This window comes from Sebastes fasciatus, chromosome 6 (genome assembly GCF_043250625.1).
Source record: "Sebastes fasciatus isolate fSebFas1 chromosome 6, fSebFas1.pri, whole genome shotgun sequence".
NCBI classification, from domain to species: domain Eukaryota; kingdom Metazoa; phylum Chordata; class Actinopteri; order Perciformes; family Sebastidae; genus Sebastes; species Sebastes fasciatus.
Genome location: NC_133800.1, coordinates 36,962,332 through 36,990,279, shown reverse-complemented (window position 1 = coordinate 36,990,279; position 27,948 = coordinate 36,962,332). Strand labels below are relative to the sequence as shown.

The following is a 27,948-nucleotide window of genomic DNA, read 5'->3' as shown; positions in this document are numbered from 1 at the left end:
ACCTCTGTATCATGATACGTATCGTATCGCTAGATTCTTGCCAATACAAATAATAATTCACAAAGAAATCTAACATAACGTTTCAACGTCTCTCCGTAAACACAAGGATGGAAATCTGAATATAAATAAACTATAAATAAATCAACTGACAAGAGAATTCCCCAAATTATCCTTTTAATAAACAATATTTCAGACTACGTCCCAAAACAGAAAATACCAAGTGATGATAGAAGATAAGTAAAGATAAATGTCAAATGAAGGAAAATGATGACAGTTAATAATAATAGTAATATATTCATGCTTTAGTTTTTTAACGTTAACCTTCAACTCGGAGACGGTGCTTTATGTTTAATTAATCATGTAATGAGTGTTTGTAGATTACCCCTTCAGGGAATGTGCACTGTTATAAATTATACAATATTCTCATGATTTCCTGTTGTTCTAAACTAAAGGAGGCACAGTGTGGCCGTGGCGGTTCATGTGAATGTGATCAGGTATTCTGGGTACGCCTGGATGTCATTGAAGACTACAAACATGGTCGGATTGGCCTTATTATCTGCGACGCTGTCGTACAGGTCTGCGGCGTTCCCAGAGTTCTTGGAGGGCGGGGTGATCAAGCCGCCTCTTCCTTGGGTGAAGTCTCCGACCAGGACCCGGGCAAGGTACATCCGCTTCTGGCCGCTGGCGTCGGGTTTGGCGTAGCCTCGTGCCGAGTAGACCGGGTCCACCGCAAAGTAAGAGCCGTTGCCGATCATCGCACCTACAGAACAAAACACAGTTTATTACTAATAATACTAGAACTAAATACATCAACAGAGGAAACAGACTAAACTATCTCTACATACGTAAAAACGTACGTTAAAAACATACAGGAAAGAAAATTTTATGAAACTTTTTCACATCAAAAGTTTGTAATTTTATTTAAATATCTGCGTTGATTTGATTTCCATTAGTAGTTTTAATGACGTGTTATAAGCTGCATAAGTAGTATTTAGTATTGTGACTGTACTGTAGGTATTTCCTCAGCATGCGGTCCTAGTATTTAGTATTTAATCCTGTGACCTTGTGACAGTAGAGTATTAGAGTAGAGTATTATAGTATTGTGTGTTTACCGTGCGCTCCTGCGTAGCTGCGGTTGAAGCCCTGTGTGTTGATGAGGTTGACGGAGGTGGCGGCGGTGCCGTGGAACAGCATCCTCTCGTTCTTGGTGTGTTTGTTCTTCACCTCCAGATGTTTCTTCAGCAGCTGGTAGCTCTGCCACAACGTCGTGTTCTGGACGCGTTCAATCTGCCGACACCAGAAACAACAAAACACCTCATTCAGTTCAATCAGCTGACAACACGCCGAGCGAGTGAGAGAGTGAGAGAGAGAGAGAGAGAGAGAGAGAGAGAGAGAGATAGATAGAGAGAGAGCGTTGGTAACGTCCCGTTGTGCTGATCAGAGATTGAACGTACGTTGATGATTTTGGCGGGCAGTCCGGTCTTTGTTAGCTCCGCCTCCACCTCCTTGTATTCTTTAGATCCGACCTTCAGAGGAAACAGCTTCAGCAGGTCGCCCTTCAGGTCGTCCCAGTGAGGCGGCAGAGCGCTGTCGTCTGAAAACACAGTTACAGAAACAGAGTTAGTTTAAAGTTAAGATCCAGATTCATAGTGTAGATTCAGTGTGAGTCAACTTCAACCCGTTGTTGATGAGTATTAAATACTTGACAATAATGCGACTCACCTTTCATCTCTCTTCTGAGGAGCTCCAGCTGTCTACGCCCGTTCACTGACACGGCTTTTCTCAGCGTCACTTGAGCGTCGAACTTGTCGTTGTTGATCTTGATCCTCACACTCTGTTGTTTCTTCTCCAGCGCCTCCTCCAGGGTGAGGTTGGTGTAGATGTCAAAGGGCACCATCATGCCGCCGCGCTGTTCAAACTGCCACTCCACCAGCCCGCTCAGCAGCAACGCCTTGCTCTTCAGGTTCTCCGACCGCTCCACCTTCCGGATGATGTCCCTGACGGGCACAAACAAAACACATTTATAGGAATATGCTAACATTTGGTTCTCTGGACTAAATATGGCTTTATAAACCTCTTCTCTGTTAGAGACCATGACGTGGCCAACGGCAGCACTGGAAAGATAAACTGAGGGCGTATAAATCTGTGGATGTCTATAGTTAACTATCCTTCAGTAAAGTCAGTCACAAAGAGAGTCGGACAATATCGGAGAAGCGTTTCAGAGACGGAGAGAAAGGGTTGCTAATAGTGACATCATCATGACCTCATCATCATGACCTCATCATGACCTCATCATGACCTCATCATGACCTCATCACTAAAGGCTCATGTTTTCTCTGCTGTATAAATGGCCTTGCTGACCTGACAGCAGATTCAGCGGTGTAGACGTCTCTGGTCAGACCCTCCAGGTGGATTTTGGGCTCCTGGTCCTCCAGCAGGTCCAGACGGATGCTGACCGTCAGCTTCCTCTGCAGGGCCTTCAGCTGGTCCATGTCGGCCTGCGACAGGTGACCGATGTAGTGGTCTGTGATGGTGGCCTCCGCCTGCTCCAACTCAATCAGCTCCGAGATCTTCCTCTTGGCCTGACTCACCGCCTGCAGAGGAGGAGGTACCAGGTCGGTTACTAACGAGCATCTCTACATGCCAGAACATTTTCATATTGTTATCGTGAACCTCTCTCAATGACCTCGTTTACATGCACACTATATTCAGTTTTTGCACTTATTCCAAAAAAGACTAAGAAAGAATCTTCCTACTAAAGCCTAGTTCACACTACACATCTTCAGGCCTGATTCTCCGCTCCCCAACGGTCTGTGGAGCTCCCCGACAAGCTCCAATATTTAGTGCAGGTAAACATACTTGCCTCCAGAGATCCTTTCAAAGCAAAGAGCTAAAACATGAAGTGAGTAATTGCGTGTTCACCGTGTGGTTGTCGGCACACAGCTGGAACACCGTGGCCTCAAACTCCTCTCTCTCCAGAACCAGGCTGTCGGTGCTGGGTCGCTCCTCTCCGAGTCCCATGAAAAACGAAGTGAAGGTGTCTGAAACAACGTAGAACAATACAGTGAGACATGTTGCATGGCAGATATGACTAATTCTCAAAGAATGCAGTTTTTACTGGAGCTTCTGCATTCTTCTTAAGCTGTGTTCACTCTTATTCCGACATACTATACAACGCCTTTTTTTAACGTAATTATTCGACATACTTTTCGACATACTATACTACGACTTTTTTTTTTACCACATTTTTGCCAAATTTTTCGACATACTATACTACAACTTTTTTTTAACCAAATTTTTCGACATACTATACGACTTTTTTTTTTACCAAATTTTTCGACATACTATACTACGACTTTTTTTTTACCAAATTTTTCGACATACTATACTACGACTTTTTTTTTACCAAATTTTTACCGAATTGTTCGACATACTATACTACGACCTTTTTTTAACGTAATTTTTCAACATACTTTTCGACATACCACATTTTTCGACATACTATACAACTTTTTTTTTTACCAAATTTTTCGACATACTATACTACAACTTTTTTTTTACCAAATTTTTCGACATACTATACTACAACTTTTTTTTTACCAAATCTTTCGACATACTATACTATGACTTCTTTCACAATGTTTCATCATTTACTAGCAGGTGGAGTTTATTAAATACCTTTGATCTTGGCGAGTGTGCTCTTCTCCTCCACATCCTCTCCCATTCTCCTCTTCATGCTCTTATGAAACTCCGCCATCATGACGGGCTGGAAGATCAGGATCTTTACGCTGCGAACAAACCTCGGGTGCTTCTTCCTCACAAAGTCCACCACCGCTTCCACCATGGCGTCCGCCACCGCCGACGGGTTGGCCCCTCCCAGACCTAACGGGCAGACAAGGACCGGTGATGATGATGGGAAGGACAAGAGGATCAGCATAGTGTGTGAAACTTGATGATGCACATTAAAGACAGTCGAAAGCATAGCTTGTCAAAGTGCGGCCCACGGCCCACGGCAGTTTAGTATCCCATCAAATCTATCATATCACAAGTCATAGTATAGTAGTAGGCGACTATACTATGACTTTTTTTTTTTTATTTCTCGACATACTATACTATGACTTTTTTTTAAATTTCTCGACATACTATACTATGACTTTTTTTTTTTTATTTCTCGACATACTATACTATGACTTTTTTTTAAATTTCTCGACATACTATACTATGACTGAATTTCATGAAATTTTTTTCAAAGGAGGACGGTCTGCAGGACAGATAATGCACACAGTGCACTTTCACAGACTAAGCTATTGGAGTTACCCTGCACTATGCTCATTTTTAACACTCTTCTGCACTATATTCACTTTTTTAATAGTCGTGTATCACAGCTGTTACCCTGCACTATAACAGTTTTCTTCATCTCCTTGTATTTTTATATCTGGTATATTTTTTTGTACTTTGCACTTTGTACTACTAACTTTTTACGAACATGTTTTGCACTATGGAACTGTGACGCTGGAAACTGGAATTTCCCTCGGGATCAATAAAGTTACTATCTATCTATCTATCTATCTATGACTTTTTTTTCATGATATTTTCGACATACAATGACTTTTTTTATATTACATTTTTTGACATACAATACTGTCTTTTTCCATGACATTTCTCTACATACCATAATATGACTTTTTTATGAAATCTTTCGACATAAAATACTATGACTTTTTTTAATGAAATTTTTCGACATACCATACAATGACTTTTTTAATGAAAGTTTTCGACATATATAGTATGACTTTTTTTAATTACATTTTTCGACATACAATACTATGACTTTTTTAATTAAATTATTCGACACAATATACTATGACTTTTTTTAATGAAATTATTCGACATACAATACTGTGACTTTTTTTAATTAAGTTTTTCGACATCCTATAGTATGACTTTTTTTAATTAAATTATTCGACATACAATACTATGACTTTTTTAATGAAATTTTTTGACATAAAATACTGACTTTTCTTTACTGAATTTTTTTGACATACTATACTATGACTTTTTTTTCAAGAAATGTTTCGACATACTATACTATTTTTCCCCCCACAATTTTCCTAAAAAAGTCATAGTATAGTATGTCAAAAAAATAACATTAAGTCTTAGTATGGTATTTATAAAAAGCCATAATATATTATTTAAAAAAAAGTTATTCTTTAATATGTCCCTTAAAAAGTCATAGTATAGTAAAAAAAGAGCAGACTTTGAGTCTTATGTCAGCCCATTCTGCAGAAGCGTTCTCTTTAAAACATACAGTAAAAATGAAACTAATCTTCTTTGTCAGATTGAAATCATAACTGATGTATAGAAAGTTTTTGTTTGCACAGACCTGTTCCCAGAGCTGGGAAGGAGACGGAGATGAACTTATTCTCCTCACAGAACTTCAGCACTGAGTAAACCATGTCCTTGATCTTTGCAGGATCGTTCTGGCCGACCACGTGGATGATGTGTCTGCTCGGCAGCAGGCCGGCCGACGTCAGGATGAACAGACCGGGCTGGTAACTCGGAGAACTCACTGCAGAGAGGAACCAAACAACACTGGTTGACATATTAGCTAAAAGTGATAGTTGAAATATTAGTTAAAAGTAATGGATAAATGGTTTAAAATATTAGTTAAAAATACTGGTTAAAGGGTTAAAATATTAGCTAAAGGGTTAAAATATTAGCTAAATGTAATGGTTTGAATATTAGTTAAAAGTAATGGATACATGGTGAAAAATATTTGTTATAAATACTGGATAAATGGCTTAAATATTAGCTAAATGTAATGGTTGAAATATTAGTACGTTCCCAGTTGTGACTGTGTGCTGAACTGTGTGAAAGTGAAGCAGAGCGATGCTGAAAAAGAATAAATAACGGTTAAATTCCAGCTTCATACCGATCTGTGAACACTCCAGCTGAACGGTTAATCCAGCGCTGTCTAAGATCGCCTTCGACACGCCTGAGAAAACAAAAACGATTGAGTCATTTACTAAACAGTCGTCAGTTAAACACTTTAAAAACAGGACGGTCCTGTGAATTAAATGTTAAACTATCCCTTTTGTTCTTCTCCTCTGGAGTGAATATCTTAATAAAAGTAGTCACCTGACTGAAGGGTAAAGGCCTGATTGGAGGAGTTGATGATGACGTCACAGGCCTCCTTGGTGATGTCACCAGACGACGCCTCGAGGACGAGCTGACCCATCTGCATCCGATAGACTCCGAGGGATGGAGACGACACCTGGCTGAAGGAGGCTGACACACACACACACACACACACACACACACACACACACACACACACACACACACACACACACACACACACACACACACACACACACACACACACACACACACACACACACACACACACACACACACACACACACACACACACACACACACACACATCAATCTAAATGCATAAAGAAGAGACGGGTTAAATGAAAGGTGTGTTGGAGGCGTCTTACCTGAGGACTGCTGTGATTGGCTGTGGGATTTCCTAACTGGCGACACGTTGAATTCCTGAGCTTCCCGCTGAGGAGTCTGACCTTTGAACTCTCTGGTGAAACACTGATGAACAACATGTTGATGTATTAATAATAAAGCTGATTTTAGAGCACACTTGTATGAGTTTCTTTGGGTGTGAAAGTTCTAATCCTCAGATTTAAATGTACTTTTATAACATCGTTGGACTCATGACGGACAGTTACAAAAACATCTAAATGGATGCAGTAGAACCATCGTCTTCTTTATTTCACACATCCTTCTTCTGTGTCAAAACCGGGCTGCCTACATTACCCACAATGCAACTTGACTGCCGACCATTGTATGCGGGATAGTGGGGGTCCTCCCTTAGAATAATCTGAGTTTTAGTTCACTGCAACAGCATTTCTTTGTTTAACTTTTAATTCTACCTTTAATTCTCAGGAAAGACAACGCTACTCTGGCATAAACTCCTGCTTGAATATTTCTTTCTCTTAGTTCTCTCCATTACTCTCTCTCTCTCTGAAGGTCCTTTCAGACACAACGCGACAACGCCACCACTGACCTCTGAAACACGTTATTTCCAATGGCTAGCTTTTTACTACGCCGAACAAAACCCAACTTGAGCTCAAACTACGCTGCGTCGCGAGCAGCTCTCTTCCACAGGGAAGCTCTATTGTCGTCCGGGTGGAAACAGTAGAGCTTATAGATGTGTGGAAATGTGAAAATTAGCCATAAATCGGGAGAAATACGGGAGAATTGTGACCCTGGGAGGAAACCGGGAGAGGGCGATGAAAAACGGGAGTTTCCCGGGAGAATGGGGAGTGTTGGCGAGTATGTTGTTTTGCGAATATTTTACTAATGTCTTATTTGAAAGTCTTAGTTGTCACTGTCAGAACTACGATGAATGAAATGAACTCACATCCACGGTTAGGGTGTCGCTCGGGTGAACGACGACGGCCACCTCTCTCAGATGGCGAGGAGTTCGTCTGCGGCTGAAGGAGTGGATCTCCTGCAGCAGGACTTTGGACACCACGTCTCTGGGGAAGCTCAGGTTTCCCGTGCCGATGGCCGGGAAGGACAGCGACGCCATGCGGTGCTTCTCGGCCTGCTCCAGACAATATCTGATGATGGCTATCAACTCCTGAGAGGAAGAGACGACACACGGAACCAATGAGACCACAAAGCCTGTTAAACCAGCTGCTGTACAGGGAGGGAAATACAGTCAGTACTATAAACAACGTGTTGCTGTGGACGCCACGTTGGTTCAGATCAGAAAGTCACACAATAACACAAACTAACTAACCGATGGATGCATCTATTTGCATGATTTTTCCACTATCCGCTCCACGACAAACCAAACACTTAACTTTTCCTGCTTGGGCCGGAGTCGATAACGTTACTCGCTGCCTTTGCTGCCACTCTCTCTCTCTCTTGCTTCACCACTCCCTTCCCACATACACTCACACTCTGCACAGGCTTCAGTTGGTTGCAATCTGCAACCTCACCACTAGATACCGCTAGATCCTACACAATTGATCTTTACCCGCTTCACCGCTTCACCTCGCCGTCAGACAGCCCTTTCTGACGGGGAACTGAAGTCGTGAAATCGCTCTCTTCAAAGCCACCAGACTCCATTCACAAAAACAGTGATTTTACCTCTCAGAACACGGGAGTAAACATACAACCCCACTTCAAACAATCCAAACGAACCCTTCCAGTTATTTCCAAACGTTGACTCAGCAAGCGCTAACGTTCACAGTATTCATAACCTTATTGATTAGCTTACTGTGCTAACCTACGCTTTATGCTAACGGCTGAGTTTCCATTTACAAAAAACAAAACAGAACGCAGATGGACCTTCCCTTTAAGACATCTATGAATAAAAAGATGGTTATGTATTTAATTGTTTGTAGACGCAACAGGTTATCTGTTTGCTACGACGAGGTTGATCCTCGACCCGAGTATGACCCAGCCGTGACCCAAACCCGCTCACCTCCTCTTCCTGGCCGGCTCCGTTGTTCCAGTGCGGGCAAACGTTGTGAAAGACTTTGCGACACTTGAGATTGAAGCCGTCGGTGATGACGACGTCACCGAACGGCAGCGCGGTCGCCCCGGCTTCAGACCGAATGGCCGACTGCAGGCCGGGCCCGGCCGCCTGCAGGAGCGCTTTGGACACGGCTCCCTGGCTCAGGTTCATGTCCTCCGAGATGGTGTTGACGATGACGTCAGTCTGTGGACCAAAACCAAACGCAAGTTTAGGACTACAACAGGAAGGATCAGAAGATTAATGTAAGACAACTGATGATTGGTTTAACTGTCTGAGACCCTCAATAGAGCCGTTTATGTCTTCTTTAGGGGGGCCCGGGAGGTCTGACCGTACGTTAGCCGTTAGCTCCATGCAGGACTGTGCAGCCCACTGGCTGGTAACAGCTAACGTTAACTAGCTCTCGTCCAGTAACAAACTCCACTGATCATTTTGAAGCTCAAATCAGCAAATTAGGGGTGTCAAGAGAACCGAAACTTCGGGACCAAGTCGATGCCAAAATTCTGAAAACGTGACTGTAACGTTACTCGTACGTCAGGGCTCGAGACTAACGTCTGTCCCGTCGTCCCGCTCTCTTCACACCCGCAATTTGCTGATTAGAGCTTCAAAATGATCAGAGGAGTTTGTTTTGTTGTTGAACAAAGTGTCAGAATCGCACACGTCAGTTAATTCAGTACTCACAGTCTGGTCTTCGATGTTTCCCTTCTGCAGAATGATCTTCAGACCCTCAGCCGTGGTCTGCTCCAGCCTTGCCGACCTACAGCCAATCACAGAACAGGAATGATGTCATCACAGTGAGTCACCGCGGTCACCGTTACCGCGTTTGGTTTGTTTCTCAAAAAGACAAAAATCTAACACACTGTACCGACTCCCTGGGCTGCGTAGTATGTAGTAGTTTCTGTTAGGGATGCACCGATACCGACACCAGTATCAGGTATCGGGTCCGATACTGTGCTCATGTACTCGTACTCGCAAAACGGCACGACATTAATATCTTGTCACCATCTTTCGGGTCCTCACGCTCCACCTCCCCGACGGTGCGGGTGAAACGGGCCGGTGGTGCGTCCGACCCCGCTGGGCCGGGATCCCGCCTCAGCCAGCGCGCGCCGGCCCTCACTTTCATTGCGCCACGGGGTTTTGCTTGCACCCTCTGACTCGCGCATGCGTTAGTCTCCTTCGTCCGTGTTTCAAGACGGGTCGGGTGGGTTGTCGACATCGCCACAGACCCCTCATGCCTGGGCCGCGGCACAACGCAGTTGGGGCACACTGAGGCCAGTCCGCCTCGGTCGACAGCCGCACCAGGAGCAGGGAGCACCGTCACGGGGGGGGGGGGCGAGGTCCGGGCGAGGTCCGGGCAGGGAGCGCTGTAAAGCTGCGGCCGCGAGCCACTTCGCCCCGAGCCTTTCCAAGCCGACCTAGAGCCAGTGGCGGCGCACCGCCTCGTATGCGGGACTCCTCAGCCTGCCGTGTGTCGCTCACACCCTCCAGCTGGCTGTTAACGAGGGTCTTCTGGCACAGAGAAGTACTCGTATCGGTACTCGGTATCGGAGAGTACCCAAATGTAAGTACTTGTACTCGGTCTGAAAAAAAGTGGTATTGGTGCATCCCTAGTTTCAGTTTTTTCTGACCCGATGATGGACCTGGTATTATAAATATCTCATAATGTGGTCTTACAAACTTTACTGAAGAGAAAAAACTAAATGAAGAAGAAACAGACAACAGAAAAGAAAGAGAAGAAGAAGAACCTCACCCTCCATGTCCTCTGGTCCTGCCGTGTCCCCCGGGGCTCTGACCTCCCCAAGCTCCTGCTCCTCCTCCTCTTCCTCCTCCTCCTCTTCCTCCTCCTCCTCCACCAAACCGACGGCCTCCGGGCGACTGGCTCTGACCTCGACCTCCACCCAGCTGATCTCCTCTGGGAAGTGAGCAATAAAGTTGATCATCTGATTCTGCATCAACAGAGAACCTCCAACAATGGCTTCCTGTTCCTTTACATCCTCACTAGATGCCTGAACCACCTCAGCTGGCTCCTTCCAACGCAAAGGAGCAGCGGCTCTACTCCGAGTCCCTCACGGATGACTGAGCTTCTCACCCATCTCTAAGGGAGACGCCGGACACCCTCCTGAGGAAACCCATTTCGGCCGCTTGCACCCGCGACCTAGTTCTTTCGGTCTCATGTTAATTCTTCTTTGTTTAATTGTTTAAAAAAGACATTATGTAACTTTTTAAACGTATAAATCATGTTTTTCTTGCCAATGTGTGGACAGGTTGTAACTTAACCTAAAATATGAGACCTTCCATGCCTTCCTGGGTTTCCTCTCTCAGCCTGTAGACCGCTTTCAATGTGAAGAATCAGAAAATAAATAAATAAATACAACGGATGTGACATCATGCGCGCTCGCGATTGCCTTTATTTTTAGCTCCAGTGTGCAACCATAGCTAACGTTTGGTTAGAAATGGAGTCCGCTAACGCCAGCTAGCATGACATGGTTGGTACCGATGGATTCATCAGGTTTTGTAGTTTCAGATGATACCAGTATCTTTACTCTAGCTTTAAAACTGAGCCGCTACAACCTAAAAATCGCAAGTTGTGTTAAAGCATTAAAGAAATAAGTGGTGTGAAGGCTAGCTGACTTTATGCTAAGCTAAGCTAACTAGCTGCTGCCCTTTAAATATTCACCCATCTCCAAATGCCTGTGGTGTGTCCTGATCAACAGTAAGAGTTCATTATAGTAAGAAATGTTTCTTGTATTTACCCTGACGCCGCAGCGCCTCTTCCTCTTCCTGCCGGCTCTGGTACCGTCATCGTAGGTCCAAGGTCCATGAACTCTCTGTTGACAGCGGTGGCCAGAACTGTCACCGTTTTATCGTTGTTGTCCACCAGGTGAATCTCCGTCAGCGATCTCGGACCTCCTGGACTGTCGCAGTACTCCCGAACCGCCTGGGCGATGGTGTCAGCACAGAGGTCAACAGGAAACCCAAACACGCCGGAGCTGATGGCCGGCAGCGCGATGCTGGAGCAGTTCACCGCCTCCGCTTGGGTCAGACTATTTTTAACCGCGAGCTTAAGGCGCTTCACTGACGTCATCCTGTCAGAGTCAGAGAATCGCGGACCGACTGCGTGTACGACGTGCTTGCACGGCAGGTTATACGCACCGGTCACGATGGCTTCACCCGGACGTAGTTTCCCATTTTTGGCGACGTGGTTGTCGCTGATTTTCTGCAGCTCCGGTCCGGCAGCCTTGAGCAGCGCGAACGCCAAACCGCCGATGTGCTTCAGCTCCTCGTTAGCGGCGTTGACCACCGCGTCTACGGCGAAGCTGCAGATGTCCGCCTTGCTGACCGAAACCAGAACTCCACTTGTGGTCTTCACTTTGCAATAACAAAGGCCACTTTCTTCCTCTTCCTCCTCTTCCTCTTGATTGTCTGGACGAAGCACCACCACGCAGCTGCACTCCGTCATTATTGTAGACAGGAATTTGCTTCCTTGAGCCTGGAAGTACTTCTTGGCTCCGGGTTTATCCACGACGAAGGTGTCAGTGGAGAGAAAGCCGGTCAGCTCCTGAAAGCACAATCTGACTTTCTGGACGTGAAGACGAGCACCGGCGAGGGTGATCTTCGGCCTCTCTGGATCAAATCGGACTTCTACGTCATAATCTTTGGCGATACCGGACCAATCTTGTGATCTCTTCTTGTCGATGAACTGAACAACGGCGCAGGACTCGACACGAACGGTTTCTTGAATTCGGGAGTAGTTCGCGATGAACTCCTTCAGACTGCTGCTGACCTCTTTCACCGGGTTCTGGAAGCCGGCCACCGTTATCTTGTCTCTTTTCTCCGGGTGGATCTGAATGGCCACCGTCGTCTTCTTTAAGGAGTTGTAGGTGTCCAACAGCTGCTGGTTCAGGTTCACCCAGTTGTGAAGTTTCAGAACGTCCTGGTCTTCCACATCCAGAGTCTGCAGCGCCAAAACCGCCTTCATCTTAGTCTCTGCGACGGCGAGGACGCTCTCAGAGCTCCCCAACAGAGAAACCCCTTTGCTTTCAACGAAGTAGATGGCGCTGATGCCTTGGGAGGTGAACAGGTCCTGCGACATGTCCATGGGATCCACGGTCTTGAGGAAGTCTATAAGATGTGGGGGGACATTAAGCTGCTTTTTACTCATACCCACATTCTTCTCCAAGATCCAGGCCTTCGTCTTGAAGACTTCTGCAGGGAGTCCGGTAATGGTTAACTTCTGGGTGACTTCATCGAAGGAGAGTTTCATGTCGGGGGAGACGTCCTGGGCAGCTTTCTGGAAGCCCTCGTGATTCAGGATGTAGAACATTGCAGGGGACATACCCATGACCTCGGAGACGCCGTCTGTCTGACGTTTAATCTGATTCATGGCTTCAAGAACGATGTTCTCCACCGGAACTCTGATTCGTTTTATATCGTCACCTCGGCCAGCCACGGTCAAAACCCCCCTGGATGCATCCAACACCAGGACGGCGTCTTCCCTGACAACCGAACGCACGTCCTTCTCCGCAGCTTTCCAGGCACTTGCGTTCGTTGTGCAGTCGAAGGCAAAGTACTCAGACATTTGCCGCCGGAAGGCTTCTTGGGCGGTACTCATCCAGTCAACTACACGTTTGGCGGTCAAATCTTTTTGCCTCAAAAAGCTCGGCAGAGGGCTGAGCTTCACCTCCGGGTTGTCCAAGTCCACGCTGCAGAAGTATGGACGCATCTGGTCGTTGATGCTTTTTAACAGCTTCTTCATCTGGAGGAACTTCCAGACAACGTGGTGGACGCTCTCAGTGAAGGGCTCGGGCATCTTCCACGATGGTCGTTCTTTGCCGTACAAGGCGGCGCCCAGGAACTCGTAGTACGGATACACCTTGACAGGGATGGACCGCATCAAGTAGTCTCGTTTTATGCAAATTCTTTCGACAACTGCAGAAATACAGAAATAACAAAAGAAGGTAAGTGGTTGTTCTATTGGTCGCTACAAGGCATTTAAAGGATACACTACACCTTTGTTCTTATGTTGCAATCACACCAAGAGCAAAGCAAATTTTCTCCTCGCTTTACTCACGCGAGTTGGACCGCTGGTATCATTTGTGTTCATTCACTCTAGACGCGCCGGAGAGGCCATAATCTGCATAAATCCAAAATCCAATGGAACAATCCCATTGGCTTTTTGTCGAGGGAACCAGGGCGATGCCAACTTCCTGGTTGGCCTACAAAAATACGTCATCCCTGGAGCACTCAATAACGCTGTGTTCAGACCAAGAGTGAAGCAAATATTCTCCCCGCTTTACTGGCGTTGGGTTGGACCGCCGGTATCATTTGTGTTAATTCGCTCTAGGCGCATCAGAGAGGAGGAGGAGCTCGTCTCCATGGATACCAACAACTTCTCTTTCCTCCATCAACCATGGAAGAAATAACCACTGTTGCTGCTTTGTCAGAAAACCAAACGCCGTCTTGTCTGGGTTCATAACGTCACCCGGCAGCGAGCTGTATTCACATACAGCGCCATTACACTGACTGTATCTAGCAAGACACACGTCTCTACTGAGGTTTGAACCCCAAATAAACAGATCGTGCTGTGATTTAATATCAATACAGATAAAAATGATGCTGAATTAACAACATAATGATGGTGATTAGTAAAAAGTCTGAATTCATGCTTTGTCAGGTCTGTTACCATGACAACAAGCAGACAACTTTTAAAATGCTTGAGTCTGGATGGATCAGTGCCAGGCTATGCAGCTGCTTCATCAACACTCAACATGACATCATCTAGGCTTTGTATGTAATTGCGCTGTGCGAAAAGTCTGCTTCGCTCTTGCATGCGCATACTAATGCGTGATTAGTGTATTTCTTGTTCATCGTCACGTCTCATTAGACTTCTAGACATTACGTTAAAACACAATTTAATAACTATCAGAGGGTGAAACATGAGTAGTAAAGGTAAATAAAAAAGACCTTTGGGGTTATTGAAAGTTGCGATGGCAGCCTGTTCAGTCGGGATCATGACGACGTTGTCCGGCAAAACCCAGTTCTTCTCAAAATACAGCTCCAACATTTCTGGAAAGGAACCAGAGATATAGGATTTATAACATGTAGCATGAATGCAGCAGACAGGAAGCAGAGATTTAACAGTCAGTGTACCTTTAACCACAGCCGGAGGAAGACTCTCCACTCGGACGCTCTCTGCTGCCTCCAGTGGACGAGCCGTCAGTCCGTGTCTCTGCAGCTTCTGGCTGGACCGACTCACGGCGAGGAACTTCTCCACATCTGCAAAACAATCCAGATTACTACACATATCGGATATAAATACAACCAAATATTCTGCCCTCCCTCTGTGGGTTTAGTTTCTAATTCTTTGGTTTTATTTCTGAACGTTTTTTTGCTTCCGAGGTCAAATCATTAAAATTTCATAATTTTATTTAATAAAATAAATTCAGTGCACCTGGATATTTATCATTTAGCTCTAAAACATGTGTATAAACACTTGGATTATTTGGATTAAATTTGAATAATTGTCATAAATTATGAGTAAATCATTATCATTCAAGTGAATTTAATATTAATGAGAGTTTTCGGTCGTGACTCTCTACCTTTATTTCACAATAAGAGCACAAAGATAACTTCATCCAAGATTAACAAATCAAACCTTTGACTGTGTGTTTGTGGCTTTGACAGATTCATTAATTAACAGAATCATTTCAGCTGTTTAGTGACACCTTCACAGTACTTGTTCTGTCCAAACAACAGTACAAAATTAAAAATTATTAAAATATTTAAAGCTGGAACCATGAAGTATTTATGCATGAGTATTTAAATAGTTGCCAACTGTTGTCGTACGGTCATCTTATCAATTAACTGAATAATAAATTCAGCTTTACCTGTTCAAACTGTTGGTTTGATTTATGTCAATACATCCAGATGTTGTTTCGTACCTGCAGGTGTGTTAAAGGTGACCACGGCTCTGCTGCTCTCCCAGATGATCTCCAGACTGTAGCAGCTCTCGTCCAGACCAGAGATGTTCTCCACCAGCATGGACAGCAGATCTCTGGACATGTTGTCCGACACGTTGTCCAACACCGCGGAGACGCTCTGGACGCACTCCGTCTCTGAGACGAGACAACATAAAAAACATTATCATTGTTTTCATCTGGGTTTGTTCCGACTGCTAAAAATGGAAATATTGAACAAAAAAGTCAATAACACAAATCTATCTTATCTCACAGGTCTGTTATTTCCTAATAAATTACTAATATTTTCTTGAAAGATTCCTGGAAAGAATCGTATAATCTGAGACTAATTAAAGTTCAGAGACATTTATTAGAGTTTAGTTCATTGTGTTGAGATTAAAAATTCCCTCTTAAAACCAAACCAAATATGTAATCATTATTCATTTGTTATTATTCTTATTATTATTAATCACTTATTATTATTATTATTAATAACTCATTATTATCATTATTATCATTATTTTGCATTTATTATTATTATTATTCATTTATTTTTATTATTATTAATAACTTATTATCATTATTATTATTTTACTGTTATTATTATTCATTTATTTTAAGTATCATTAATTTATTAATATTATTACTATTATTATTCATTTATTCTTATTATTTTACTTTTATTATTAATATTCATTTATTATTATTATTAGTTTACTATTATTCTTATTCATTTATTATTATTATTATTATTATTACTATTATTATTATTATTATTATAATTATTATTATTCATTTATTATTGAAAAATGTTATAATTTTCAGCTGGCCTGCTGACTCAAAGACTCTCACTAGCTGAGTAATTAATTGGAATTAATTAATTAAACGGAACAACGGAACACTGCCTTATGTATGTATAATTCACCCAAATGAATAATAATACTAACAATAACTTTATTTTAACATTTTAAATGCAAAGATGCATACTAAAGTTCTTTACAAAAGACAAAAACAGAATCATAAAAATAACATTTGCTGCATTTACTGTGTTTCCTTGTTGTTATTGTTTTACCCTCTTTGTTGTCTGCAGAAGCTGAAGCTCCATTTCCAGGTTCAACTTGTGACGTCGGAGTCTTTGAATCCGTCGATGGATCTGAGAATGAAGACGATCAGGTTTAGATGAATTATCTCAGTGAAACACGGGAGAGAAGATCCAGTGTGCTGATTAGAGATCTGATTACAAACCAGAGACTCAAACAACGGAGGCTAAATGACTTTTAACAAAGACACAGTGGCCATAAAAACCAGAGAAGAAGAAGACCGTTTTACCTGAGACGTCGTCACTGTTTGTCTGGATCTGAGAGGTGAAAACAAAAAACAACTTTAATCTCACAGAACGAGACGATTTTACAGGCGGACGGTAAACTGATCAGAAATTTAGATTTTAGCTTTTCTGTCTCACTCATAAATAAACTTTATTATTATTATTATTATTATTAGGGCTGTCAAAGTTAACGTGCTAATGCAAATTTGTTTTAACGCCAATAATTTCTTTAACGCATTAAGACATTTACGCATCAGTTTTAAAGCCAGAGTGAAGATACTGGTATCATAGTAAACTATAAAACCTGATGAATCCATCGGTACCAACCATGTCAGACTAGCTGGTCATGAAGGAGGTTAAATAACGCTCCAAACTGACACTAAATGTTGGAGAGGAAAAACTGTCATGTCCATCTTCTAAAGGGGTCCCTTGACCTCTGACCTCCAGATCAGTGAATGTAAATGGGTTCTATGGGTACCCACGAGTCTCCCCTTTACAGACATGCCCACTTTATGATAATCACATGCAGTTTGGGGCAAGTCATAGTCAAGTCAGCACACTGACACACTGACAGCTGCTGTTGCCTGTTGGGCTGCAGTTTGCCATGTTATGATTGGAGCATATTGTTTTATGCTAAATGCAGTACCTGTGAGGGTTTCTGGATCAATATCTGTCATTGATCTGTGTTTATTGATTTACAATAATAAATATATACATACATTTGCATAAAGCAGCATATTTGTCCACTCCCATGTTGATAAGAGGATTAAATACTGGACTAATCTCCCTTTAAGGAACATTTAGAACAGATAAAAAAGGTGTGATTAATCACGATTAAATATTTTAATTGATTGACGGCTCTAATATCTTCTGGTTTCTTTCCTCCTCTATGACAGTAAACTGAATATATCTGAGACATTTGAGGACGTCATCTTGGACTTCTGGAAACACTGATCCACATTTTATAGACCAAACAAATGATCGATTGATCAACAATGAAAATAATCATCAGTTGCAGCTCTAATCTATTAGTGATTAGTAAAGAGGTCTTTCTACGACCTAAAAGCTTGAAAGAGCATTCAGACACGTAGAGTCCCTGGATAAACTACCCACTATAATATTCTTCCTGCAGGACGTTTCTTCGGCTCCGTGGATCATTTTACAGTCAATATATGACTGAGACGTTTATTTAATGACGATGATCTGACCTCTCCGTCAGGTCACAACCGAACATAAACCGGCTGAATCATTTTACAGCCAACAACATGTTTTATCTCTTTTATTAGAAATTAATATAGCCGCTCTTTATTAATACATCTTTTAGTCTATCAAATGTCATAAAAATAAATAAAGACCGTTGCCACAGGAATGAGTCAGAGGTCAAACTGTTTACAGTCATTATACAGAGGTATCTATATCTCTAGACATAGATACTGTATCTATATCTATATCCATATCTATATCCATATCTATATAGATATGGATATAGATATGGATATAGATATGGATATAGATATGGATATAGATGGTTAAAATGCTTCACACAACAGCTTTAAATGTAAATCTTTACCATCTTGTCTACTTACTGAAGCAGAAGTCAGACGTAACTTGACAGTTTGATTGTCCAGGATGATCTCATGGTTCTGCCTGGCGAGGACTCGCTCTCTCACTGGAATCACATCAGACACTTCATCAGTTTCCCAGCATGCAACAGTTCAACAACAGACACCAGGAAGTCTTTAAAGAATAGCTCTTATTCTCCTTCCTGCTTTAAGAGTTAACGTAGAGTCACGTTAAGCTTCTGTCCTACGAATATCTGATCAGGTTTCATTCATTCAAGAGTTCACCTTCAAAGCCACCAGACTCCATTCACAGAAACAGTCATTCAACCTCTCAGAACACAGGAGCTGCTGGTCTACCGCTGCACCGATCGGTTAGTTAGTTTGTGTTATTGTGTGACTTTAGTGTTTTAAAGGGTTAGCTCAGATTCACCAAAGTCACACAATAACACAAACTAACTAACCGATCGAGGCAGCGATAGACCAGCAGCTCCCGTGTTCTGAGAGGTTAAATTACTGTTTTATTCAATGGAGTCTGGTGGCTTTTAAGAGAGCGTAGATCACTTATGATATAAGATACTAAGCAATTATTTTTGAGATACTAAGCGAAAAATATTGAGATACTAAGTCAAAATATTGAAGGTTTCTCATTATTTTGAGCTAGTGATTAAAAAAATATTGAGATTATGAGTCAAAATATTGAGATTTTCTCATTACTTTGAGATATTAAATCAAAATATTGAGATACTTAGTCAAAATAATGAGAAAGTATCTAATTATTTTGAGCTACTAAATCAAAAATATTGAGTTTCTCATTATTTTTAGCTATTAATTCAAAAATATTGAGATACTAAGTCAAAACATTGAGATTACAAATCAAAATATTGAGATAGTGAGTCTGGTGGTTTGAGGAGAGCATTAGAGCAGCAGCTGAGAGACCAGCTGGTGAACATTGTGGAGCATTAGAGCAGCAGACAGATATTTACCTGAGTAGAAACCCAAACACACACAGAGAGATCAACAGAGATACTATTAGACTCACATTCATCAGGTGACACAAACACAAAGACTCCTGATGAATCATCGTGTTAATCTGTAACTGCTGCGGGTTTAAATAAATAAACTGTTTGATCAAACGATGATAAATTTAAACTCCACATCATCGCCATGTTCCTGGTTCACATCCGGTCGGATCCACCTGAGACTCTCCAGGTGTGACTCCACTTGGTGGCCGGAGAGGTGAAGTGCATGCTGGGAGGTCAGCTGACGTCATCAGAGAGTTAAGTAAACAACTTTATGAGACAATCTGAGAAAGTCAAATATCACCTGAGAGCTGGAGAGTATTAGTACTTTTGAGGTTATAATATTTATTAAGTAATTAAATGTTATTATACTATACTGTGACTTTTTTAATTACATTTTTCAACATACTATACTATGATTTTATTTTATGAAATTTTTCGACATAATATACTATGACTTTATTTTCCATAAAATGTCTTGACATAATATACTATGACTTAATTTTTCAACTGTGCAGAGTTGTAACAGTAGATCAGGTGTCTCTTAATAACTGATTAAATGTTATTGTTATTAAACTGTGCTGAGTGTTTTATTTGTATTAGTAAAAGGCATTATCACAGTGTTTACCAAGGTAAACACTGTGATAATGCCTTTTACTAGCTTTACAGAGAGTTATACTAACTCGTTTCCTAACTGAGCTGAGTTGTATCCGTGGATCAGGAGTCGCAGTGACTCCAACAGGCCTCTCTCTCTCTGCTCATTTCCGACCTCATGATGACTCAGGAAAGTCTTTAAACTCACTTTGTTTCAACTTTTAATCCGGTTTACCGACAGAAAGCTGATCAATAACTTGTTGTTTGGTAGTTTAACCGGAGAACCGGAGAACCGGAGACTCACCCTCGGCTGATTTGAAGTGAACAGCCGCTCTCGGAGCTCCGTCTTCGGCCTTCACCCGGCAGTCCCCCCCGCTGGACTTCTTCTTGCTCTGGAAGTAAAGCTGCAGTTTGTTATTCACGGTTCTGATCTGATCCGGACTCCAGACGCCCTCCACGGTCAACGGCGGCGGCGAAGGACTGTCGGTTCCCTCCATACCGTCCGGTACCGACTGACACACCGACAGAGAGACACTAACTAGCAGCTGGGCGGATTCACGCTCCTTCGAGATGCTTTCACTTTCGATTCTTCACTAAAAGACTGAAAAACAGAACCGAATCCAGCAGCAGAGTTCAACATGTTATAAATAACTTGAGTACATGAGTAAACAATATAAAGATACTGAATACAATATAAAGATACTGAATACAATATAAAGATACTGAATACAATATAAAGATACTGAATACAATATAAAGATACTAAATACAATATAAAGATACTGAATACAATATAAAGATACTGAATACAATATAAAGATACTAAATACAATATAAAGATACTAAATACAATATAAAGATACTAAATACAATATAAAGATACTAAATACAATATAAAGATACTAAATACAATATAAAGATACTAAATACAATATAAAGATACTGAATACTAAATATTGAGATACTAAATACAATATAAAGATACTAAATACAATATAAAGATACTGAATACAATATAAAGATACTAAATACAATATAAAGATACTGAATACAATATAAAGATACTGAATACAATATAAAGATACTAAATACAATATAAAGATACTAAATACAATATAAAGATACTGAATACTAAATATTGAGATACTGAATACAATATAAAGATACTAAATACAATATAAAGATACTAAATACAATATAAAGATACTAAATACAATATAAAGATACTGAATACAATATAAAGATACTAAATACAATATAAAGATACTGAATACAATATATTGAGATACTGAGTAGAAATACTCAAGTTAAATTCCTGCATTACATTTTTTAGTTTAGTAAAAGTATAGTAGTATAAACAGAAGTACCACTCATTATGCAGAACGGCCCATTTCAGAATAATATATATTATATTATTTGTTTTTGAATCACTGTTGCAACATGTTTTTACTTATTTTGTCCGACCAACAGAAGATATTCAGTCTTCTACCATGATATAAAACACAGAAAACTAACACATTTCAAGCTGGAAATATTTGTAATTTTCTCTTGAAAAGTATTAAAATAGCCTCAGATAAATTCATTAATACTTAAATCGACTAATCGAGTAACGGAGTTATTGATTCAACCGTAGTTTACAAACATGACTTGTATAATAAAATAAAAGAACTGGAATAAAGATTCATGTTTCAACTCATTATGACTGATTACTTCACTGATGCATTTAAAATACAAAATATAAAGTAAATAATATAATAAACTGAGGAAGATGTGAAATGATCGAAAGCCCCGGAACAGCTACTAACAAACTGCTGTTTCTAAAGTCAAGAACATAAAAACTCAACATATAAAGAGATTAATAATAAGATCTGCAGGTAAACTAAATGCAGAAACTAAAAGGTATTAATGGTCATTAAATGTGTCTTAATAGTTTTACTTCCTTTTTATATTATTATTAAAATGTTAAATAATTTAATAACATGTTTAAAATATATTTAAAATGTACTTTTTGTTATTCAGTCTAATGTGTCTTTTGGACAACAGTGACAGTATTAATGAACCTGTTGAACGGACCAGCAGCGCCACTCAGAGGAGAAAACCTGAGCCTCAGTCTAGGAAATATTATAACTTTTTGTGGGTTGACATGTCCATTTTCAAAGGGGTCCCTTGACCTCTGACCTCCAGATCAGTGAATGTCAGACTGATGATAAACATTTTCATCTGTTGTCAGAATATAAAACTTAGATTATAAACAAGTTCAGACACAAATAAAGACATTTCAACATTCACACTCTTCACCACAGAGAGCGTGTGAAGTGATAGACGCTACATCAGAGCAGCTGCTGACCTTGAGGTGAGGCGGTTTTATCAGCTGAAGGTGATGAAGTTATTTCACAAAACGCACAACGTGGGAGGAAAACAATGATTTTATTGATTTATAATCCTTCTGGAATAATTAAGCTCAGATAGGTTTTACACATTTTAGATACATGAATCCAGACTTGTATTTTAAGATGTAAAATATCAGATTGTTTCTGGTTCGTCAGACAGTAAAGAACACGACAGCATGAGGTTGTTACTGAGATGTTAGAGATGAGGTGATGCGTCTTCACGCTGTTTTCTGTCCAGTAAAGGTTTAGAAGCGTCATTCTTCATCGGCTGGTTTGTCTACGCCTGCAGAGGAAACAGGAGCAGTGATGAGAGTCAGGAGCTTCACTTTGAGGAGAAATGAACACAGACAGGAAAAACTAGTCGAACACAGCGCATGTAAATGATTTGATTTTTGATTTTTAATTTATTGAAAGAGGCTGGGAGTTGTACCCCGAAGATATGACGCCTTGATGATACGTGACCTCTCCTGTTTTCACCCTCCTTGATTGGAAAGAGGAAGGAAAGGATTTACGGTGCTGGAAATCCATTTATCTTTCTGGCTTTTACTGCTTAATTACCACATCATCATCATCATCATCATCATCATCGTCATCATCATCATCATCATCATCATCATCGTCATCATCATCATCATCATCATCATCATCGTCATCATCATCATCATCATCATCATCATCGTCATCATCATCATCATCATCATCATCGTCATCATCATCATCATCATCATCATCATCGTCATCATCATCATCATCATCATCATCATCGTCATCGCAGCGTGTAGGTTTTGGTTGCTTAGTAACGGCAGGAATGACAGGAGCGCAACCTCCAAAGCACCTTGGATGAAAGGATGAAAGCGGCACTTCTGGCGTTTTCCACGTGTTTTTAGAGGCGGCCCCCCTCCGAGTGAACTGTTTAGATGTAAAGTGAGATAGTTTGTGACCAAGCACCAAACCAAACACCGCCCAGCGGCCGGAGAACACTTTCTCATTTTACAGCTAAACATCCATCCATCCATCATCTTCCTCTTATCCGGGTCTCGGGGGCGGCAGGTTTAGCAGAGAATTCCAGACGTCCCTCTCCAGCAACGTTTTCCAGCTCTTCCTGGGGGACCCCGAGGCCAGACCAGACCAGACCAGATATGTAATCTCTCCAGCATGTTCTGGGTCTGCCCCAGGGCCTCTTACCAGCTGGATGTGAACAGAAAACCTCCAAAGGGAGGCGTCCAATCTAGGAATGTTAATAATTAACCTTTTATAAGACATTAAGTATTTTAACCGATTAACGCCATCGGTTACGGGAAGATCAGGATACAGGAAGTCGACTCCGGTCTCTCCGGCTCGCTTGAGCGGAGCGGAGGAGTTGTGGTTTTATAGCATTTATTCATCGACAAATAAACTGAACACACACTGCTACACCTACGATCACAGCTAGAACGCCACCAACAACCTCACACTCACCGCCAACACACACACACACACACACACACACACACGGTCTGTTGGAAACTCACTAAAGTTACACAGCCTACGTGTGGCGGCGGCGAGCAAGAAGCCTCCGGCAATGCTAGAGATGCTAACGTAGCACAAACACACACACTGTTTGTTGGACACTCGCTAAAGTTCCGCCGGGCAGACACACAGCTGACAACCTGCTAAACTAAACTAAATGTGAGGTAGAGACTTTTACTGGGAAAGTGGCTGCATGTCCGCGACACTACACGCAGCATCGTAGCTGCTAAGTTAACGCTCCCGGACGGTGAACTAGAGACTCAGTTGTCTGTTGTGCTCCTGCAGCTGGTACACCGCTGTCGGTTAACAGTTAATAATCGGTTAACGAGGGTCGGTTATCAGTTAAGAAAATTTCTCAAAATTAGCATCCCTAGTTCAATCAGATGCCCGAACCACCTCTACTCCGAGCTCCCTCTGGATGTCTGAGCTCCTCATCCTCTCTCTAAGGCTGAGCCCAGACACCCTATGGAGGAAGCTCATTTCGGCCGCTTGTATCCGCGACCTCATTCTTTCTGTCACTACCCAAAGCTCATGACCAGAGGTGAGGGTCGGAACGTAGATGCACCGGTAAATCAAGAGCTTTGCCTTCCAGCTCAGCTCCCTCTGAACCACAACGGTCCGCCTCCATTTCATTTATAAACGTCACTAACGGCAGCTTTAAGTGTTTAGTTTAAGGTTAGAGGTTAGAGGTTAGAGGTCAAGGGAATGTATCATGTATCAATGGGAGTATAGAGTAGGTGTGTACGTACAGTCAGGTTTGGTTGGAGGTGGAGGTGGAGGTGGAGGAGGTGGTGGTGTGGCGCAGGTGTAGGACACCTCCAGGTACCTGGTCTGCTCCTTACAGGGATATTCACCAAACACCGGCTCAGTGACGGGGACCTCACAGGACCTCTTGTTGGCACAGCTGGAGACAGACAGACAGATGTGAGTATTTCCTGTCAGCTCATGGTGGAGTCCTTCTGCCATCTAGAGGATAAAATGATCTCTACTTGATGTACAGAGATGAGGAGTTGTTCTTACAGGTCCTCCACCACCATCTCAGCGTAGGGGAAGGAGCAGTAGTTGTCTGGTCCGTCGTCTGGGTAGCGTTTTCCCTCGCCGCACCTCGTCCCCACGCCGACCTTGTACAGGATGTGATCCAGCTTTATCTTCGCGCCGACGTCTGCAGGAAGAGGAGGAGTCACAAAATCAACACCACATTTCATTTGTAAACTTTTTGTCCCAAACTGGGAAACACATCGAGTCGCTCTCCTGATCATATCAGTCCCAGAGAGGTTGAGTTGGAGACGACAGTCTGATGCTGCTAGAACGTTAATGTATGACTGTATTACTCGAGCTAACGTTGTGTCCTCCTGACCCCGTCTTTGTGAACGGCTGGTCTAAAGGGAACAACATCCACCTCCCAGCTCTCCTGAAGCTCCCGGATCAGCATTTCATATTTTGTTTGTTAAATGTAAAAACAAATTGCAATCGATAATAATTCAAAGTAACAATAAAGTGTTGAAATGAACCGTCCCCAGAAGACAGGGCTCAGCGACCTTTACTATCAAAACAGACATTTTAGACAAAAACTAAATCTGTCTGGAGCCGCAAAACATTTAATCATTGTGATGAAGGTAACTCAGTTTATAGTCTCAGTATATAGTATATTAGTTTAATGCAGTGAGGGCTAAAGAGACAATGTACTACGAAGTATTAGGGCCACATTGAGGGAAAACACATCTGAGATTTACAGAATAAAGTCAGAATATTACGAGAAAAAAAGTCTGAATATTACGAGAATAAAGTCATAACTTGACGAGAGAAAAATAAAATAACACGTAAAATTACTACTTTATAATATTATGACTTTATTCTCTAAATCTCAGATTTATTTTTTTCCCTCAATGTGGCCCTAATACTCCGTCGTACCGTCGTACCGTCGTACCATAGACCTACAACAATGAGAAATAAAAATTAAAATGTAAACAAAAAACAGTTATTCATTTCCATTTTTATAAATCCACAGGGAGCCACTGGAGAGGAGCTGAAGAGACGCAGGTTGCTGACCCCTGATCTTTGACCCCTGACCTCTGACTCCTGACCTCTGACCCCTGCCATAAGGAGATAAAGATGAATGTTTTCTTACCACATGATATCTGAGCGGTTTCATTGAGGCAGGCGTAGATGACCTCTCCCTCTGTCAGAACACACACACATCATCATCATCATCATCATCATCATCATCATCATCATCATTACTAGTCAGTGTTTCTTTGAGTGTTGTGCACTGGAAGAACATTATTCAATCAAATTTAGGCTCATTCATTTAATACATTTTCTTATAAATGCTGTAAACGTGATCATAACTGTAAATTCTATATTTTGTTGTGGCTCACAGCAGAGCGAACAGAGACGACCAGTTTCATTATAAACTCACCAGCAGCACGAGTGAAATACCAAGCAGCAGCCAGCACTGAAAACACAAGTTCATCTGAGTTACAACATTTAAAAGAACTGTTAGTAAGAATCCTAAATGTGTTGTTAACAGCTTCACCTGTGTCCGTTAAGTCAACTAAAGTCAGTGTCCTGTTGCTGGCGCTTGTGCTCGCTCTGCATAGACATGAATGAGCATCGCTCAACACAGTGAGGAGACACACGTCAGCTAAAAGCACAATATCACTCTATATCTCAGCTGCTTGGCAGTAATGTTAGCTGACCAGACCAAGGTCTCTCCATGAATCAATGCTGATCCTAGTGTTGGCTTTTCCCGCCTCAGCCTCCCGACCGCGGCCGGAGGGAACGGGGGAGACGATAACGTTTCTCTCTGCGGAGCCCCGTCACTTCACAAGACATGGGAAACCTCTGTTGGTCTGGAGGAGCTGCAGCAGTTATTTCTGCACAAACGTCCACTGAACATTCACTAGATATTCTCAGAGCTAAACTAACTCTTCTGCAGTGTGGAGTGAGCAGCATGCACGTGAGAGGTGGAGAGAGAGAGAGAGAGAAGGAGCGTGGTGTGTGAGTGAAGGCAGGCAGAGGAGCAGAGGAGCAGAGTACAGCAGAGACTCCGGTCCTGGAGACCAAAGCTACGGTCTCCCCCGCGTCCTCCGACCGCGGCCAACACTGTTTAACAGCTTCACTAGATACAACCAAGAGGTTTTGGTGCTTCACTGGAGTTTGTGTTGGAGTCTGAGTCTGAACAGTGGAGACACACGAGAGACCATGAGACACACGAGAGACCAGGAGACACACGAGAGACCAGGAGACACACGAGAGACCATGAGACACACGAGAGACCATGAGACACACGAGAGACCATGAGACACACGAGAGACCATGAGACACACGAGAGACCATGAGACACACGAGAGACCAGGAGACACACGAGAGACCATGAGACACACGAGAGACCATGAGACACACGAGAGACCATGAGACACACGAGAGACCAGGAGACACACGAGAGACCATGAGACACACGAGAGACCATGAGACACACGAGAGACCATGAGACACACGAGAGACCATGAGACACACGAGAGACCAGGAGACACACGAGAGACCATGAGACACACGAGAGACCATGAGACACACGAGAGACCATGAGACACCGACCAGCAATGATTTATACGCGTAAGAAGTTACAAACAGTCCCTTTAACGCTTACTGTAATTCACAACAACATGCATGTAAACCGACATCACAAAGAGACATGTGAAGACATTCTGAAGTCAGAATGACAGCTTCACTCAATAAAATATAAACATGTGAGGATAAAATAATCATCTTTCTAAATACTGAGCATTAAACAACAGATTGTGTTTCATTAGGATAGATAGATAGATAGATAGATGGATAGATGGATAGATAGATGGATAGATGGATAGATAGATGGATAGATAGATAGATAGATAGATAGATAGATAGATAGATAGATAGATAGATAGATAGAAAAGAGAGATAGATAGAAAAGAGAGATAGATAGATAGATAGATAGATAGAAAAGAGAGATAGATAGATAGATAGATAGATAGATAGATAGA

At 42.0% G+C, this 27,948-nt stretch overlaps 2 protein-coding genes across 4 annotated transcripts in view; both read right to left on the bottom strand.

Moving 5' to 3' along the window:
- Positions 1–157: 157 nt before the first annotated feature.
- On the bottom strand, positions 158–20,611 carry LOC141770007 (protein mono-ADP-ribosyltransferase PARP14-like). Its single transcript, XM_074639587.1, has 23 exons — positions 20,329–20,611; positions 18,436–18,518; positions 16,855–16,882; positions 16,598–16,678; positions 15,511–15,684; positions 14,720–14,845; positions 14,534–14,635; positions 11,323–13,498; positions 10,320–10,481; positions 9,251–9,326; positions 8,519–8,755; positions 7,445–7,666; positions 6,507–6,609; positions 6,139–6,288; positions 5,933–5,995; positions 5,384–5,569; positions 3,679–3,882; positions 2,923–3,041; positions 2,362–2,594; positions 1,723–1,997; positions 1,455–1,594; positions 1,113–1,287; positions 158–760 (listed from the first exon to the last, which is right to left on the bottom strand). Exons 1-23 carry the CDS (start codon positions 20,519–20,521, stop codon positions 477–479), a joined length of 5,592 nt encoding a protein of 1,863 aa, XP_074495688.1. The 5' UTR covers positions 20,522–20,611; the 3' UTR covers positions 158–476.
- A 1,824-nt stretch (positions 20,612–22,435) lies between these two features.
- LOC141770022 (L-rhamnose-binding lectin CSL1-like) overlaps positions 22,436–27,948 on the bottom strand; it is a 31,471-nt gene continuing 25,958 nt past the window's right edge. For all 3 annotated transcript variants that reach the window (XM_074639611.1, XM_074639609.1, XM_074639610.1), the window contains 5 exons: positions 26,343–26,378; positions 26,052–26,102; positions 24,944–25,085; positions 24,673–24,827; positions 22,436–22,697 (listed from right to left, as the gene is read on the bottom strand). In XM_074639611.1, the coding sequence (XP_074495712.1) occupies positions 22,669–22,697; positions 24,673–24,827; positions 24,944–25,085; positions 26,052–26,102; positions 26,343–26,378 (413 nt within the window). In that variant the 3' untranslated portion in view covers positions 22,436–22,668. The remainder of the gene's footprint in view (positions 22,698–24,672; positions 24,828–24,943; positions 25,086–26,051; positions 26,103–26,342; positions 26,379–27,948) is intronic.